We start from the raw sequence: 15,898 nt of genomic DNA on the forward strand, positions 1-15,898 counted from the left end.
AGCTGAAGGAAAAGAGTATTAATGCAGTCATTTTGTATCATTTGATTTCTACATCTTATCTATGTACTGGCAAAGGGAGGGAATTCCAGTCTCTTGGAAGAAGGCGAAAATTATCTCAACATTCAAAATGGGCAGTGGAAGTGAATGTGAAAACTACGAATGTAATAGCTTGTTGAATGCTTAGTTCCAGTAAACAGTCTGCGTAAAATTGGCGAGCAGTCTGTTTAAAACTGTCGCTTAGGAATGGTACGCTTGCCATCTCTTGCGCTTCTCTGGTGCTCGTTGCTCACCTTGGCAGATGTAGTGAAGCGTAAAGCTTTGTTTTGTACCCTCTCTAATGCGTTCAGTATGTTTATTGGCTGCTTTGCCCCACACCACAGCGGCGTATTCTTGAGTAAGCCATATATGGCCAGATACAAGTTTACTCCACAGCTGGGGTTTAGTAGGGGTAGAGCGATTTCGAACGTCGCAGTGCTTTATCGCTGACCTCTTGGACATGCGGTCCCCACGTTAGACGTCTATCGAGGGTCAGGCCTAGGTACTTCCCGGTTCACGACCAAGGGATTGGGCCTCCCATGATGCGAATCGGTACTAACTGTGGCCGGCCGGAGTGGCCGTGCGGTTCTAGGCGGTACAGTCTGGAACCGAGCGACCGCTACGGTCGCAGGTTCGAATCCTGCCTCGGGCATGGATGTATGTGATGTCCTTAGATTAGTTAGGTTTAATTAGTTCTATGTTCTAGGCTACTGATGACCTCAGAAGTTAAGTCGCATAGTGCTCAGAGCCATTTGAACCATTTTACTAACTGTGCTGGTAGCTTTTTCCTCGTTATGATTAAAGCCAGCCTGTTCGCCGTGTTCATTTTGAGCAGCCACTTGGTGGGCCAAGCTCCAAGCGTGTTGCATGGTTGCTGAAGAGTACGTCATACTATGTGTACATCTAAACTGCGCACGAACAGTGCAGTGTCATTGGCATGTAACGCCACATTAACTCTCGGTGTTTTCGGAGTACTGGAAGTAAATAGAGTGTATAGAAGGGGCCAAGTACAGACCACTGTGACACTCCTTCCCTGATTTGCCGCTCTGTCGAGGCTCCTCCATTGACTTTGACATGAAATCTTTTATTATAGAGGTATGATTTGAGCAGGGCCACAGGTGACACTGAAACCTGGTGGTCAAGAAACTTGAACAGGAGGCCGTTATGTCACACGCTGTCTGAGTCCTGTGCCACGTCTAATAGTACTCCCCAAGTACTCACGACGGTCTTGTGCCCCCACGCACTGCTCAATTAACCTGAGTAATTGATGTTGTGCTGAGTGCGCCCTCCCCAACACTAACCGATCCTCCGGTTAGAGGCGCTCCGCCGCACCATGTATTCGCAGCCGTTTAGCATGAATACTTTCGAAAGTGACGGCAGAAGGCTTATAGGCCTATAGCTGCTCGAAAGTCTGGTGTCCTTACCGGATTTTGGAATGGCTACCATCTCCACATGTTTCCAAACAACGATCCCGAGTTCACAGTGGATGTTAATCAGATGCTTTGGTTATATACGTACTGACACGCTGTGCCATCGTCCACCACGACGATTCAGAGTTCATGGTGGAAGGTAATTAGATGCTTGGGCTCACTGTATTGTGAATAAATCTTTGGGGTCAACTTATTAGAGCCTGTGTATCGGTCCGTAAGATACCGCCAGTTGGTGGAATGTGTTGGTATGTCATAGCACCTAGGATCAATGTACTTTATGCCGATGCTATGGGAGGCGTTTATTTTCCTGCCCAGAGTTCTTATGTGGTTCACCGAATTACGCAAAGTGTCTACTCTGTTGTCGTCGTTCGTTTGCGAAATGCTTCTAGTACTGTATCCATATGGAAGGCAGCGTGCAAGTCAACGATGTGAGTATAGGGGTTGGCACGAAGTATCCATCTGAGTACCACATTTTATAAAACTTATAGACGGACAATTTGTGTTGCACTAGCAAGACCCTAGACAGAGCTATATACAGTATCTTAGAGAGCACCGTTGCCTTTTATATTCTAAGCTTTGCTGTGGTACTGTAAAAAGGCAGGAGTTTCTTGGCAGTACAAAAAACTTTGTTGCTGAGAAGGTTAACTTGTTTATGGAGAAATAAGTGTTTGTCAAAAGTGACCCCCAGTTAAGTCACCGTTGTCTCCCAGGGGATATCCCATCCATGCAGTGTCAAGTTGGTAGGCATCGATGGGCGTTTCTTGAAGGGATTTAGTTGCACTTTATTGGTCTGACACCAAGCTACTGTGGCATCTAGTTGACACTGTAGGCGTCGAATGTTGGCGTGAATATGTCTGCCGCTGGTGAGAAAAGTCGTATCATTGGCAAACTGCGCAATTTCTACCACTGTGATAGCTGGCATGTCATTGATGCAGAGATTAAACAGTGGTGGGTATAAAACGGATCCTTGAGGCAGCCTCGCCTGCGCCAGTCGGGTATCAGACGATTGGGCCTCTACTGTAATAATCATATTTCTGTCTGTCAAAATAAAAGCTTTAAGTTGCACATAACAACTGGGTATTGACGTCTGTTCATCCAGCTTACGAACTAGTTGTTCCCTCCATACCTTATCACAGATCCTTTCAATATCTAGGAAGACCGCAGCAGTAGCACTAGACACATTGAAATTTCTCGTTACCATGTTCCGCCAGACAGAGGAGTTGCAGATACCCACGTAGTTAACGTTAGATGCCATACTCTTTTGCAGTGCTCTTATTTTTGGGGGAGGTTGAAGCAAAGCTTCACCGATGGCTTACTGTCTTGTCTTACTGTCTTGGCGGATTGTAAAACTGTTCCACTTGACGCTGGTATCATTCCAAATACATCACTGGAGTGCACGTTCTACATCTACATCTACATCTACATTCATACTCCGCAAGCCACCCAACGTTGTGTGGCGGAGGGCACCTTACGTGCCACTGTCATTACCTCCCTTTCCTGTTCCAGTCGCGTATGGTTCGCGGGAAGAACGACTGTCTGAAAGCCTCCGTGCGCGCTCTAATCTCTCTAATTTTACATTCGTGATCTCCTCGGGAGGTATAAGTAGGGGGAAGCAATATACTCGATACCTCATCCAGAAACGCACCCTCTCGAAACCTGGCGAGCAAGCTACACCGCGATGCAGAGCGCCTCTCTTGCAGAGTCTGCCACTTGAGTTTATTAAACATCTCCGTAACGCTATCACGGTTACCAAATAACCGTGTGACGAAACGCGCCGCTCTTCTTTGGATCTTCTCTATCTCCTCCGTCAACCCGATCTGGTACGGATCCCACACTGATGAGCAATACTCAAGTATAGGTCGAACGAGTGTTTTGTAAGCCACCTCCTTTGTTGATGGACTACATTTTCTAAGCACTCTCCCAATGAATCTCAACCTGGTACCCGCCTTACCAACAATTAATTTTATATGATCATTCCACTTCAAATCGTTCCGCACGCTTACTCCCACATATTTTACAGAAGTAACTGCTACCAGTGTTTGTTCCGCTATCATATAATCATACAATAAAGGATCCTTCTTTCTATGTATTCGCAATACATTACATTTGTCTATGTTAAGGGACAGTTGCCACTCCCTGCACCAAGTGCCTATCCGCTGCAGATCTTCCTGCATTTCGCTACAATTTTCTAATTCTGCAACTTCTCTGTATACTACAGCATCATCCGCGAAAAGCCGCATGGAACTTCCGACACTATCTACTAGGTCATTTATATATATTGTGAAAAGCAATGGTCCCATAACACTCCCCTGTGGCACGCCAGAGGTTACCTTAACGTCTGTAGACGTCTCTCCATTGATAACAACATGCTGTGTTCTGTTTGCTAAAAACTCTTCAATCCAGCCACACAGCTGGCCTGATATTCCGTAGGCTCTTACTTTGTTTATCAGGCGACAGTGCGGAACTGTATCGAACGCCTTCCGGAAGTCAAGAAAAATAGCATCTACCTGGGAGCCTGTATCTAATATTTTCTGGGTCTCATGAACAAATAACGCGAGTTGGGTCTCACACGATCGCTGTTTCCGAAATCAATGTTGATTCCTACATAGTAGATTCTGGGTTTCCAAAATCGACATGATACTCGAGCAAAAAACATGTTCTAAAATTCTACAACAGATCGACGTCAGAGATATAGGTCTATAGTTTTGCGCATCTGCTCGACGACCCTTCTTGAAGACTGGGACTACCTGTGCTCTTTTCCAATCATTTGGAACCCTCCGTTCCTCTAGAGACTTGCGGTACACGGCTGTTAGAAGGGGGGCAAGTTCTTTCGCGTACTCTGTGTAGAATCGAATTGGTATCCCGTCAGGTCCAGTGGACTTTCCTCTGTTGAGTGATTCCAGTTGCTTTTCTATTCCTTGGACACTTATTTCGATGTCAGCCATTTTTTCGTTTGAGCGAGGATTTAGAGAAGGAACCGCAGTGCGGTCTTCCTCTGTGAAACAGCTTTGGAAAAAGGTGTTTAGTATTTCAGCTTTACGCGTGTCATCATCTGTTTCAATGCCATCATCATCCCGGAGTGTCTGGATATGCTGTTTCGAGCCACTTACTGATTTAACGTAAGACCAGAACTTCCTAGGATTTTCTGTCAAGTCTGTACATAGAATTTTTCTTTCGAATTCACTGAACGCTTCTCGCATAGCCCTCCTTACGCTAACTTTGACATCGCTTAGCTTCTGTTTGTCTGAGAGGTTTTGGCTGCGTTTAAACTTGGAGTGAAGCTCTCTTTGCTTTCGCAGTAGTTTCCTAACTTTGTTGTTGTACCACGGTGGGTTTTTCCCGTCCCTCACAGTTTTACTCGGCACGTACCTGTCTAAAACGCATTTTACGATTGCCTTGAACTTTTTCCATAAACACTCAACATTGTCAGTGTCGGAACAGAAATTTTCGTTTTGATCTGTTAGGTGGTCTGAAATCTGCCTTCTATTACTCTTGCTAAACAGATAAACCTTCCTCCCTTTCTTTATATTCCTATTAACTTCCATATTCAGGGATGCTACAACGGCCTTATGATCACTGATTCCCTGTTCTGCACTTACAGAGTCGAGAAGTTCGGGTCTGTTTGTTATCAGTAGGTCCAAGATGTTATCTCCACGAGTCGGTTCTCTGTTTAATTGCTCGAGGTAATTTTCGGATAGTGCACTCAGTATAATGTCACTCGATGCTCTGTCCCTACCACCCGTCCTAAACATCTGAGTGTCCCAGTCTATATCTGGTAAATTGAAATCTCCACCTAAGACTATAACATGCTGAGGAAATTTATGTGAAATATATTCCAAATTTTCTCTCAGTTGTTCTGCCACTAACGCTGCTGAGTCGGGAGGTCGGTAAAAGGAGCCAATTATTAACCCAGCTCGGTTGTTGAGTGTAACCTCCACCCATAATAATTCACAGGAACTATCCACTTCACTACAGGATAAACTACTACTAACAGCGACGAACACTCCACCACCGGTTGCATGCAATCTATCCTTCGTAAACACCGTCTGTACCTTTGTAAAAATTTCGGCAGAATTTATCTCTGGCTTAAGCCAGCTCTCTGTACCTATAACGATTTCAGCTTCGGTGCTTTCTATCAACGCTTGAAGTTCCGGTACTTTACCAACGCAGCTTCGACAGTTTACAACTACAATACCGATTGCTGCTTGGTCCCCGCATGTCCTGACTTTGCTCCGCACCCTTTGAGGCTGTTGCCCTTTCTGTACTTGCCCGAGGCCATCTAACCTAAAAAACCGCCCAGTCCACGCCACACAACCCCTGCTACCCGTGTAGCCGCTTGCTGCGTGTAGTGGACTCCTGACCTATCCAGCGGAACCCGAAACCCCACCACCCTATGGCGCAAGTCGAGGAATCTGCAGCCCACATGGTCGCAGAACCGTCTCAGCCTCTGATTCAGACCCTCCACTCGGCTCTGTACCAAAGGTCCGCAGTCAGTCCTGTCGACGATGCTGCAGATGGTGAGCTCTGCTTTCATCCCGCTAGCGAGACTGGCAGTCTTCACCAAATCAGATAGCCGCCGGAAGCCAGAGAGGATTTCCTCCGATCCATAGCGACACACATCATTGGTGCCGACATGAGCGACCACCTGCTGATGGGTGCACCCTGTACCCTTCATGGCATCCGGAAGGACCCTTTCCACATCTGGAATGACTCCCCCCGGTATGCACACGGAGTGCACATTGGTTTTCTTCCCCTCTCTTGCTGCCATTTCCCTAAGGGGCCCCATTACGCGCCTGACGTTGGAGCTCCCAACTACCAGTAAGCCCACCCTCTGCGACCGCCCGGATCTTGCAGACTGAGGGGCAACCTCTGGAACAGGACAAGCAGCCATGTCAGGCCGAAGATCAGTATCAGCCTGAGACAGAACCTGAAACCGGTTCGTCAGACAAACTGGAGAGGCCTTCCGTTCAGCCCTCCGGAATGTCTTTCGCCCCCTGCCACACCTTGAGACGACCTTCCACTCTACCACAGGTGAGGGATCAGCCTCAATGCGGGCAGTATCCCGGGCAACCACAGTCTTAGTCCGATCGGGGGATGCGTGGGACGAGCTGGCCGTCCCCGACAAACCCCCATCCGGACCCCCACAGTGATGCTCATTGGCAACAGCCTCAAGCTGTGTGACCGAAGCCAACACTGCCTGAAGCTGGGAGCGAAGGGATGCCAACTCAGCCTGCATCCGAACACAGCAGTTGCAGTCCCTATCCATGCTAAAAACTGTTTTGCAAAGAACGTCTGAACTAATCTACAGAGAGCGCAAACAAATCGACAAAATTTAAACGGTTATTAAAATACGAGATTGCCTAGTAAATGCAGTAATGCTGCTACTTGCGCACTGCTGACACACTGCTCGGCGGCGGAAGGAGACTACGCGATTTTACACTATTCAGGTACTAAAACGCGATGCTACAACTCTCAAATACTATAATACGCCCGAAATTTATGTATCAAACAATGCAAGTACCAAAAACACTCAAAGAAATTAAGAATTAAACTATGTAACAAATGAGTGAGCTAGGAGTATACGACTTGCTGCTGCAGCTGCTTATCCAACGGCGGCAGGGAGCACACTGACTGTGACCAACCGACACTAGTCGTTCAAAACAAAAACAAAAGACAAACGACTACTCGAATTTACACTATTCAGGTACTAAAACGCGATGCTACAACTCTCAAATACTATAATACGCCCGAAATTTATGTATCAAACAATGCAAGTACCAAAAACACTCAAAGAAATTAAGAATTAAACTATGTAACAAATGAGTGAGCTAGGCCTGACGGGACTTTAAATTCCCATTCCACCCTCCTACGGTGGAAATTCAGGTCGTAGCCTAATATCAACTACCTACGAGCACCATTATATAGCAACATTGGTGATAGGCGATGGTCATGACTCATCGAGCAGTCAAGTGCTGACGTGGGGGTACTGTTTGCCTGGTATTCAGGTTTTCTGTTAAAACTGACTGCAAGAAAGAAAATAGTGTGCTATGCTGTAAAAATGTGCGTTTTTTTTCACATTCGGTTGTGACTAAAATAGTGGAGCATTTAAAACATTGACAAACTGTCTGTCCCATACATTTTATTTCTCCTTCTAAGTATTATTACAAACAAATTTGTAAATGCAATAATGCGCTGTTTTGTTTCCTTGTTCACAGTCGGTTTTAGCAGAAAACAGGTAAGTTGTATTTATGACTACGAGCTTATGATAATACACACATCAAAAAATTTGTAGATCACCCTGGTTTCCAGAACTCTTGAAGATAGACATTGACTATGGCTATGGCTTTGACTGTACAGAGATGTCACTAAATCCTCCCAAAGATGTAAACAACCATGCATGACCAGCGCCTATTACACGGAGGGGATCCGACAGCCGATCAGTTCCAGACATTCCACCAGGAAGGAGGTGCACGGCTCATGTCGTCTGTAGTTCAACCATGCATAGACGGTCAATACCGCGGTTCGATCGCGTCCGCATTGTTACTTTGTACCGGGAAGGGCTCTCAACAAGGGCAGTGTCCAGGCGTCTCGGCGTTAACCAAAGCGATGTTGTTCGGACATGGAGGAGATACAGAGAGACAGGAACTGTCGACGACATGCCTCGCTCAGGCCGCCCAAGGGCTACTACTGCAGTGGATAACCGCTACCTAAGGGTTAAGGCCCTGAGGAACTCTGACAGCAACACCACCATGTTGAATAAGGCTTTTGGTGCAGCCACAGGATGTCGTGGTACGACTCAAACTGTTCGCATTAGGCCGCATGATGCGCAACTTTACTCCCTACGTCCATGGCGAGGTCCATCTTTGCAACGACGACACCATGCAGCGCGGAGTAGAGGGGCCCAACAACATACTGAATGGACCGCTCAGGATTGGCATCACGTTCTCTTCAGCGATGTCGCATATAGCTTCAACCAGACAATCTCGGAGACGTGTTTGGAGGCTACCTGGTCAGGCTGAACGCCTTAGACACACTGTCCAGCGAGTGCAGCAAGATGGAAGTTCTCTGCTGTTTTGGGATGGTATTATGTGGGGCCGACGTACGCTCCCTAGTGGTCATGGAAGACGCCGTAACGGCAGTACGATACTTGAATGCCATCCTCCGACCGATAGTGAAACCATATCGGCAGCATATTGGCGAGGCATTCGTCTTCATGGACGACAATTGGCGCCCGCATCGTGCACATCTTGTGAATGACTTCCTTCAGGATAATGACATCGCTTGACTAGAGTGGCCAGCATGTTCTCCAGACATGAACCCTATCGAACTTGCCTAGGATAGATTGAAAAGGGCTGTGTATGGAGCACGTGACCCACCAACCACTACGCCGAATCGCCGTTGAGGAGTGGGACAATGTGGACCAACAGTGCCTTCATGAACTTGTAGATAGTATGCCACGACATGCATCTATGCAAGAGGACGTGCTACTAGGTATTAGGGGTACTGGTGTGTATAGCACTCAGGACCACCGCCTCTGAAGGTCTCGCTGTATGGTGGTATAACATGCAATGTGTGGATTTCATGAGCAATAAAAGGGCGGAAATGATGTTTATGTTGATGTCTCCTCTAGGTTTCTGTACAGGAACTGTCGGAACCGAGGTGAATCAAAACCTTTCTTGAATGTGTGTATATACCATAGAAAACCATGCCACTTTGTCCTGTGCACTGTCTTGCCATTAACAGCTTCTCCAGCGTTTCTCCTCATTGACTGCAAACTACCACCTTCTGGTGGACACGAGAAGAAGTCACCGTCTACTACCCAGCTCGACGAGGTCCACATTACGAGTGTAGTGTCCGTGCCCTGAGCTGGCCATTGCAGTACGCTGCCACCGTTTTCATGGTGCTCATAGTTCCACGGCACTGTCTTGCCCTGGGTTTATTTTGTTTAGTGGTCATCTACAAACCAACTGTCAGCCCATCATAGGCTGATTGCGACCAATCCCTTGGCCAACCATGCCAATGTGACGGCAAGACAAGCTACTGTAGCAACAAGATCCCAGTGCTGCCCTACAACTAATCTACCGCTACGGGAGTGTTGTCTTGTGCACTGGCCGCCTTCTTTTGGTTCAAAATGGTTCAAATGGCTCTGAGCACTATGGGACTCAACTTCTGAGGTTATCAGTCCCCTAGAACTTAGAACTACTTAAACCTAACTAACCTAAGGACATCACACACATCCATGCCCGAGGCAGGATTCGAATCTGCGACCGTAGCGGTCTTGCGGTTCCAGACTGTAGCGCCTAGAACGGCACGACCACTCCGGCCGGCTCGCCTTCTTTTGCATCGACATTGCCGGCACCAGGAGTCACCACAGGTAGAAGTCATCAGTAAAAGTGGGAGTCAGCAGTTCGAAGTGGGAAAGGCAACATCATGTGAACAGGATGAGGTATGGAAAACGACGCAATAAAATGCTCAACTATAATTTTGCAGGAAGGGCAGAACACTAAAATGGTGGCAACAAACTCAATAGGCGTTTGCCTAATACTGTAATCTAAGACGGCGATGGCATGGTAGTTACTATATATTGCCTGACGCATTTATAATGATAATAATTCCATGGAAGGTCCTAGAAGTGCTACAGGTCCATCATGGCGCAAGCAGCAATCAGCATTCCACCAGAGCATTGGTTGACTCACAGCATAGATGCCCGCCTTGGCAAAGATGACGGTGCTGAAGAAGAGTGGTAACTGCGAGAACTGTAGCACGAGGGCGCGCTCGTTAATACTTGGCACGCCTGAGAGCGTGTAGTAGAGGATGACGACGATGCTCACCAGCAGGGCCGCGTCGGCCGCCAGCGACACCGGCACCATGTGCTTCAGCTGTCGTACCAGCACCAGGCCCAGGAACACCGGCAGCATCACCACCATGTACACGCGCACGTCCAGGTCGTTCATCCACGGCACGTAGTAGCCGCACACCTGACAACCACATGTACAAGTTCCTTAGTAGTTCCCGTGCGTAACCGAACGTGACTATTGCTTGCCCCAGCTTGGCCCAGATAATTTGTAAAGATCGATAAAGGAAACATATGTAATGATATGAGTCTTTGTTGCCAAAAGATGAAATTACAGCTTGTGAAAATTATCCTATTACGAAACTCCAGCTTATTAAATCAACAGTGTGTAAAAGGTGGGCAGGCATAATAGGCAACAGACTGAGTTATTTCTTTAAATTTTCGTTTGTGGGTAGCTTGCAAAGTTTTCACCGAGTCCCAAACGACCTGGACTGGTTGACAATGAAAACCAACAACTTCAGCTCTGTTCACGTGAACTTACGCTGGCAAGGTAACGCCGCGACTAAGTATCGCTGACCGTGTCAGACAACGAACTGTATAGGACAAAAACAATCACGGGAACGGAAGCGATCACTTGATGCCCTGGGATGAGCTGAGGAAAGTGGACGGGGAACTTCGGTCGCTCTCTTCTCAGCCAGCTTTTGACTTTTCAGACCTACTTTCCTCTTCTCTCCAGCCGTGAGGCCCCCACCTTGTAGGAAAGATTTCAGACTTCATTTCTGCATCCCTTAGAGATAGGCGATAAATCGTGCCATGATTTAGTTTCAGTAGTAAAGTTGGGCATTTCTAATTTCACACCCTGCAGCTATATTCTAAAAGCCGGACATCCTATCGGCCAAACCATTACCTTTGTGCAAATGTAAGGAAAATACAGTATACTACTTACAGTAAAGAACACATTAAGTAGCAGGTAGGCATTCCAACGCTTGTAACACGCCAGAGTCCACTGTTGGTGATGTGACTGCGAAGTGGAAACGCGAAGGAAGAACCACACCTAAACCAAGACCAGACAGACCTCATGTAGTCTACCGACGGAAAGGAACTATCAAGTATTGCCCAAATTGGTTTTTAAAAAATCGCATGAAATCAGTGGAAAGAATCACTCGTGAATTCCGAAGTGATACCAGCAATCCGACTAGCAGAATGACTGGGCATTCTGGGTTAAAAAAGACGGGGTGCATTGGTCGACTAGTGGAGCGAGCTGCGGGAGATGGCCATCATCAGTGCATGAGGTGTGCTTGCTTGTGTGTCTGAATGTGTGTTTCTTTTTCTGACGAAGGCTGTGGCCGCAAGTTAATGTGTAAGCTTGTTTTAGTTGTGCCTGTCTGCGACTTAATGTGTCACCTTTTATGAAACCAGTAAAGCTCGCTTCATCCTCTCTCTCCTACCGGTCTTTAACTTTTACCCATAGAATTTAAAGTCTGTACCACAGCATAAGAACTGTTATTTCGTAGTAATATTACTCATAGATAAATAAACTTTTAACTTCTTAACGGAAAGCATTGGTGTTTTAGCTGCTTCCCGAGCATCTTTCAGAGTTAATGTCCAAACGTTTGCGCTCAATCTTCAGCAGTCCATATAATTAAACTGACATCTCTGAAATCAGTAAAAATATTCACTTTTTCTGATGGAGTGAATCACTAATGCAGATGATGGATGCTAAATGAACTGATGAGAAAAGTATTCCTCTACTCAAGCTAAGATCATGAGCATTCACGAACCTAGGACTGCAGGAAAACTTATGTGGACACATGACTACCGAGTGTGAGAGATGATTTCAATTCATTAACACTGGTAAATGTTCTTAATGAAGAAGTACTGCAGGGGGTAAGTTAACCAGTGTCTATAGCTGAACTGTCGCTCGACACTCGCAAAAGAGCTGATTTTTTTTTTTTGGGGGGGGGGGGCTTCATGCCCATCTTTTGAAAATTTTGTAATCTATTCAGTTTCGTTACATTTTATAATTCTGGAGGAATTTAATGAACTCTTATACCAGTTTTTATAAATATTTTCAAATTTTTCATTTAAACTTAATGTAAAATTTTAAATCTTAGTACTAGATGTCATATTTACCAATTAATATCACATTCGATATTTTCTAGTTCAGCACTTGGTTTAAGCATCAGCATTTTTTAAAATGTGTGTTCTGATTGAAAGTTAATAACAATTAAGAAATTATTTTTAGAGTGGTCATAGGGCAGTTGGAAGTACACTTTACCGAAAGTGCCCTGATATTAATAAGAGTCCGCTAAACGATATTTTTGGATTCTGGCTCTATGTACACATCAATACCTCTTTAAAAAGAAAGTTGTTAATATAAGTCAACAACACACAAGGAATTTTGCTTTTTTAAAATTATTTTAGGCTGGGTCTAAAGATCCGCTCCCCCTTGGTATGCATGTTATGGAAACTATGTTGGATCTGTTAAGGTCCAGCAACAGAACTCTAAGAAACAAATACGCAAGTTGTTATGCCAACATATATTCATTGCCTAAATTATCACTTGCTACTGCTCGGACCATAATGTACAGTCGTGGATAAAACGAGCGAGAACCCTCGACTTTCTGTTACGTTGATCCGCACACCTTTAGAGTCTGCTACACAGAATAACAGGCAAGACGACGAAGTGCTACCAACATACTATGCACAGGCGTGAAATTGATAAACTATCCGAACTTTGTCAAACTGTTTTCAATCATGTGTAAGACAATATTAATGCTGATTAATGTGTTAGACTCATCACATAAATATAAAATACAAATAAAAAAGGAACGCTAAACAGTATGAACTGTACTAATGAAAATGAATTTCAACTTATCGAGATAACATAACTGTTTAAGTAAGACAAAGTACGCTACGATCGCAGGTTCGAATGCTGCCTCGGGCATGGATGTGTGTGATGTCCTTAGGCTGGTTAGGTTTAAGTAGTTCTAAGTTATAGGGGACAGATGACCTCAGACGTTAAGTCCCATAGTGCTCAGAGCCGTTTTTTTGAAGACAAAGTACCCCAGATCGTTACGAATTAGCAAAATATTATGCGCATTCGGCCGCGAAACGGTCTCTGTCAACGTTCAAACCAGTCATCCTGGATTGCCGTTGCTGACCTACCATGAAAGTTTGCAAATTTAGCATTGCGTAAAGATTCATAACGAAATTCAGTTAAAAATCATTCAGTGCCACACTTAAGTCACTTTATTTATTGACAGAAACGGGAAAAGTACGCAGTAACAAGTATGAAATTCTACAAGAGTTTCGTATTGACATCCACAGGGCGCGGCACAGAATAAAGGTAGCAATAAAACGTATATAAGCCGCGAGAATTTCTTAAAATGGCTTTACTGATAGACTATCTGCCTCCATCGAGATTAGAACCGAAAACAAACCAGACCTCCCTTGTAGTAGCAAACACCTTTCACTAAGCTATCAGACAACCCAGGCAAACAGCCCTCTATTATTACCCCAGACATGACTAAACCGGCAATTTCGCAATGAAAATGGCAAAATGATGTGCAGTTTCAGTTGCATAGAGCTTTCTGGACTCAAAAACATGAATTTTCTACGTTTATGTCACCGCTTATGTGATGATAATTCGGGATGTTTGTCGAAATAACAAAATACCGTTATTAGCGAGTAAACTTAGGAGGATAATTCTGCACCACCCCAGGAAATAAACGGCTACATAGCTGCCAAACGTATTCTACAATGTTTCGAATTTTCCATTAGACTCGCCACAGCCAGAAAAATTTCATCAGCCGAAGTGTTTCTTAAGCTAGCTAGCAATGGGAATGCTCGCACTTCTAAAACGCGGTGGCATTAATACTGGGATCTGACTTACGACGTGTATAGGCAAATGGATTTTATTTGCATTCCTGTAAACGTGATTTGGATCGAAAGCGTAGCTGCGATTAATATGCTGATGTATCGACCGCCACTAGAACATTTTGAATAAAGAGTAGGGGGAATTATTTATGCGGCCCTCATCTTCAGTATCTGTAGTAGCTATTGTCGTTGTTAGGATTTCGTCACCTGAATCGGTAAAAATGGAACGCTACTAGTCTCACTTTCTTGACCGTCTATCTGTCTACCTAACTCTTAAAACCCGTTTACCTCGTGTACGGGTAGACATAATAAGCGGAATTGTATCGCACTTCCTGGGGTATACTATCCCTTGGTGATGCTAAAAAGTGAGTTTCTATGTCAACGCAATAAGCGGAAATGTATCGCACTTCCTGCATTATGCGGTGCCTTGGTGGTGTAAAAAAGTGTGCTTCTATGTCAACCGCCGCAGCCGGCCGCGGTGGTCTAGCGGTTCTAGGCGCTCAGTCCGGAACCGCGGGACTGCTACGGTCGCAGGTTCGAATCCTGCCTCGGGCATGGATGTGTGTGATGTCCTTAGGTTAGTTAGGTTTAATTAGTTCTAAGTTCTAGGCGACTGATGACCTCAGAAGTTAAGTCGCATAGTGCTCAGAGCCATTTCAACCATTTGAGCCATCAACCGCCGCGCGGGATTAGCCGAGCGGACTCAAGCGCTGCAGTCATGGACTGTGCGGCTGGTCCCGGCGGAGGTTTGAGTCCTTCCTCGGGATGGGTGTGTGTGTTTGTCCTAAGGATCATGAAGGTAAGGTAACGTGTAAGCTTAAGGACTGATGACCTTAGCAGTTAAGTCCGATAAGATTTCACACATATTTGAACATTTTTTTTCAATGTCAACCCAATCTAAAGATACGGCCGTTTACGAAAAGAAAATTTACAGGACAGGTCAAAAAATTGCTCTAAGAACTATGCGACCAAACTGCTTAGGCCATCATTCCGTAGACCTAGAACTACTTAAATCAAGGTAACCTAAGGACATCACACACATCCATGCCCGAGGTAGGATTCCAACTTGCGACTGAAGCAGCCGCACGGTTCGTGATTGAAGCGCCTAGCACCGCTCGGCCAACGCACCCCGCGAAGCCTCTTCACCTCATGTATAATGATAACATATTCTGTCTAGTAAGGATAAACTGTATTCGCGAGCAACTCAGATCGTTTGATCAGTGAACTTTTACGAAGCTACATTCAAATTTTATTCGAAGTCGTCTGCAATATCTACTTATAAACACCCAAGGAACGTCGTATGCGATATCAACTTCCGAAGACTCTGACAGATACTACAGTACCATAACAAGTAGTTAAGAATTTATTGTTATTGGTCCATGCATGACACTTTATTTCAGCATCAATTTAACGCACCTAGATGTTTGTCTACGGCTGAAAATAATGAACAAAAAAATAGATAAACAGCAAACAACTTCGATGTTCAAATCAAATGTAACTCACATGTCGCAATTACAACATAATTTCGTTGTTACATCTACATGACTACATCTACAGGATTTCTTTGCAAACAAGACTTACCTGCCTGGCAGAGGGTTCATCGAACCACCTTCGGACTATTTCTCTACCGTCCCACTCTTTAACAGCGTGAGGGAAAAAGGACCACTTAAATCTTTTCTAACGATCCATGAATTATATTATTACTATGGTCATTTCTTCCTGTGTAAGTTCCCGAGGGGATAATGTTTTGGCATTCAGA

At 45.2% G+C, this 15,898-nt stretch overlaps 1 protein-coding gene across 1 annotated transcript in view; it reads right to left on the minus strand.

Annotated features, from left to right (window-relative positions):
• The window catches only part of LOC126252458 (proton-coupled amino acid transporter-like protein CG1139), a 155,931-nt gene that overhangs the window by 34,951 nt on the left and 105,082 nt on the right, over positions 1–15,898 (minus strand). Inside the window, exon 2 of the mRNA XM_049953353.1 lies at positions 10,163–10,444. Coding sequence (XP_049809310.1) covers positions 10,163–10,444 — 282 coding nt within the window. The remainder of the gene's footprint in view (positions 1–10,162; positions 10,445–15,898) is intronic.

Source organism: Schistocerca nitens, chromosome 4 (genome assembly GCF_023898315.1).
Source record: "Schistocerca nitens isolate TAMUIC-IGC-003100 chromosome 4, iqSchNite1.1, whole genome shotgun sequence".
Taxonomy (NCBI): Eukaryota; Metazoa; Arthropoda; class Insecta; order Orthoptera; family Acrididae; genus Schistocerca; species Schistocerca nitens.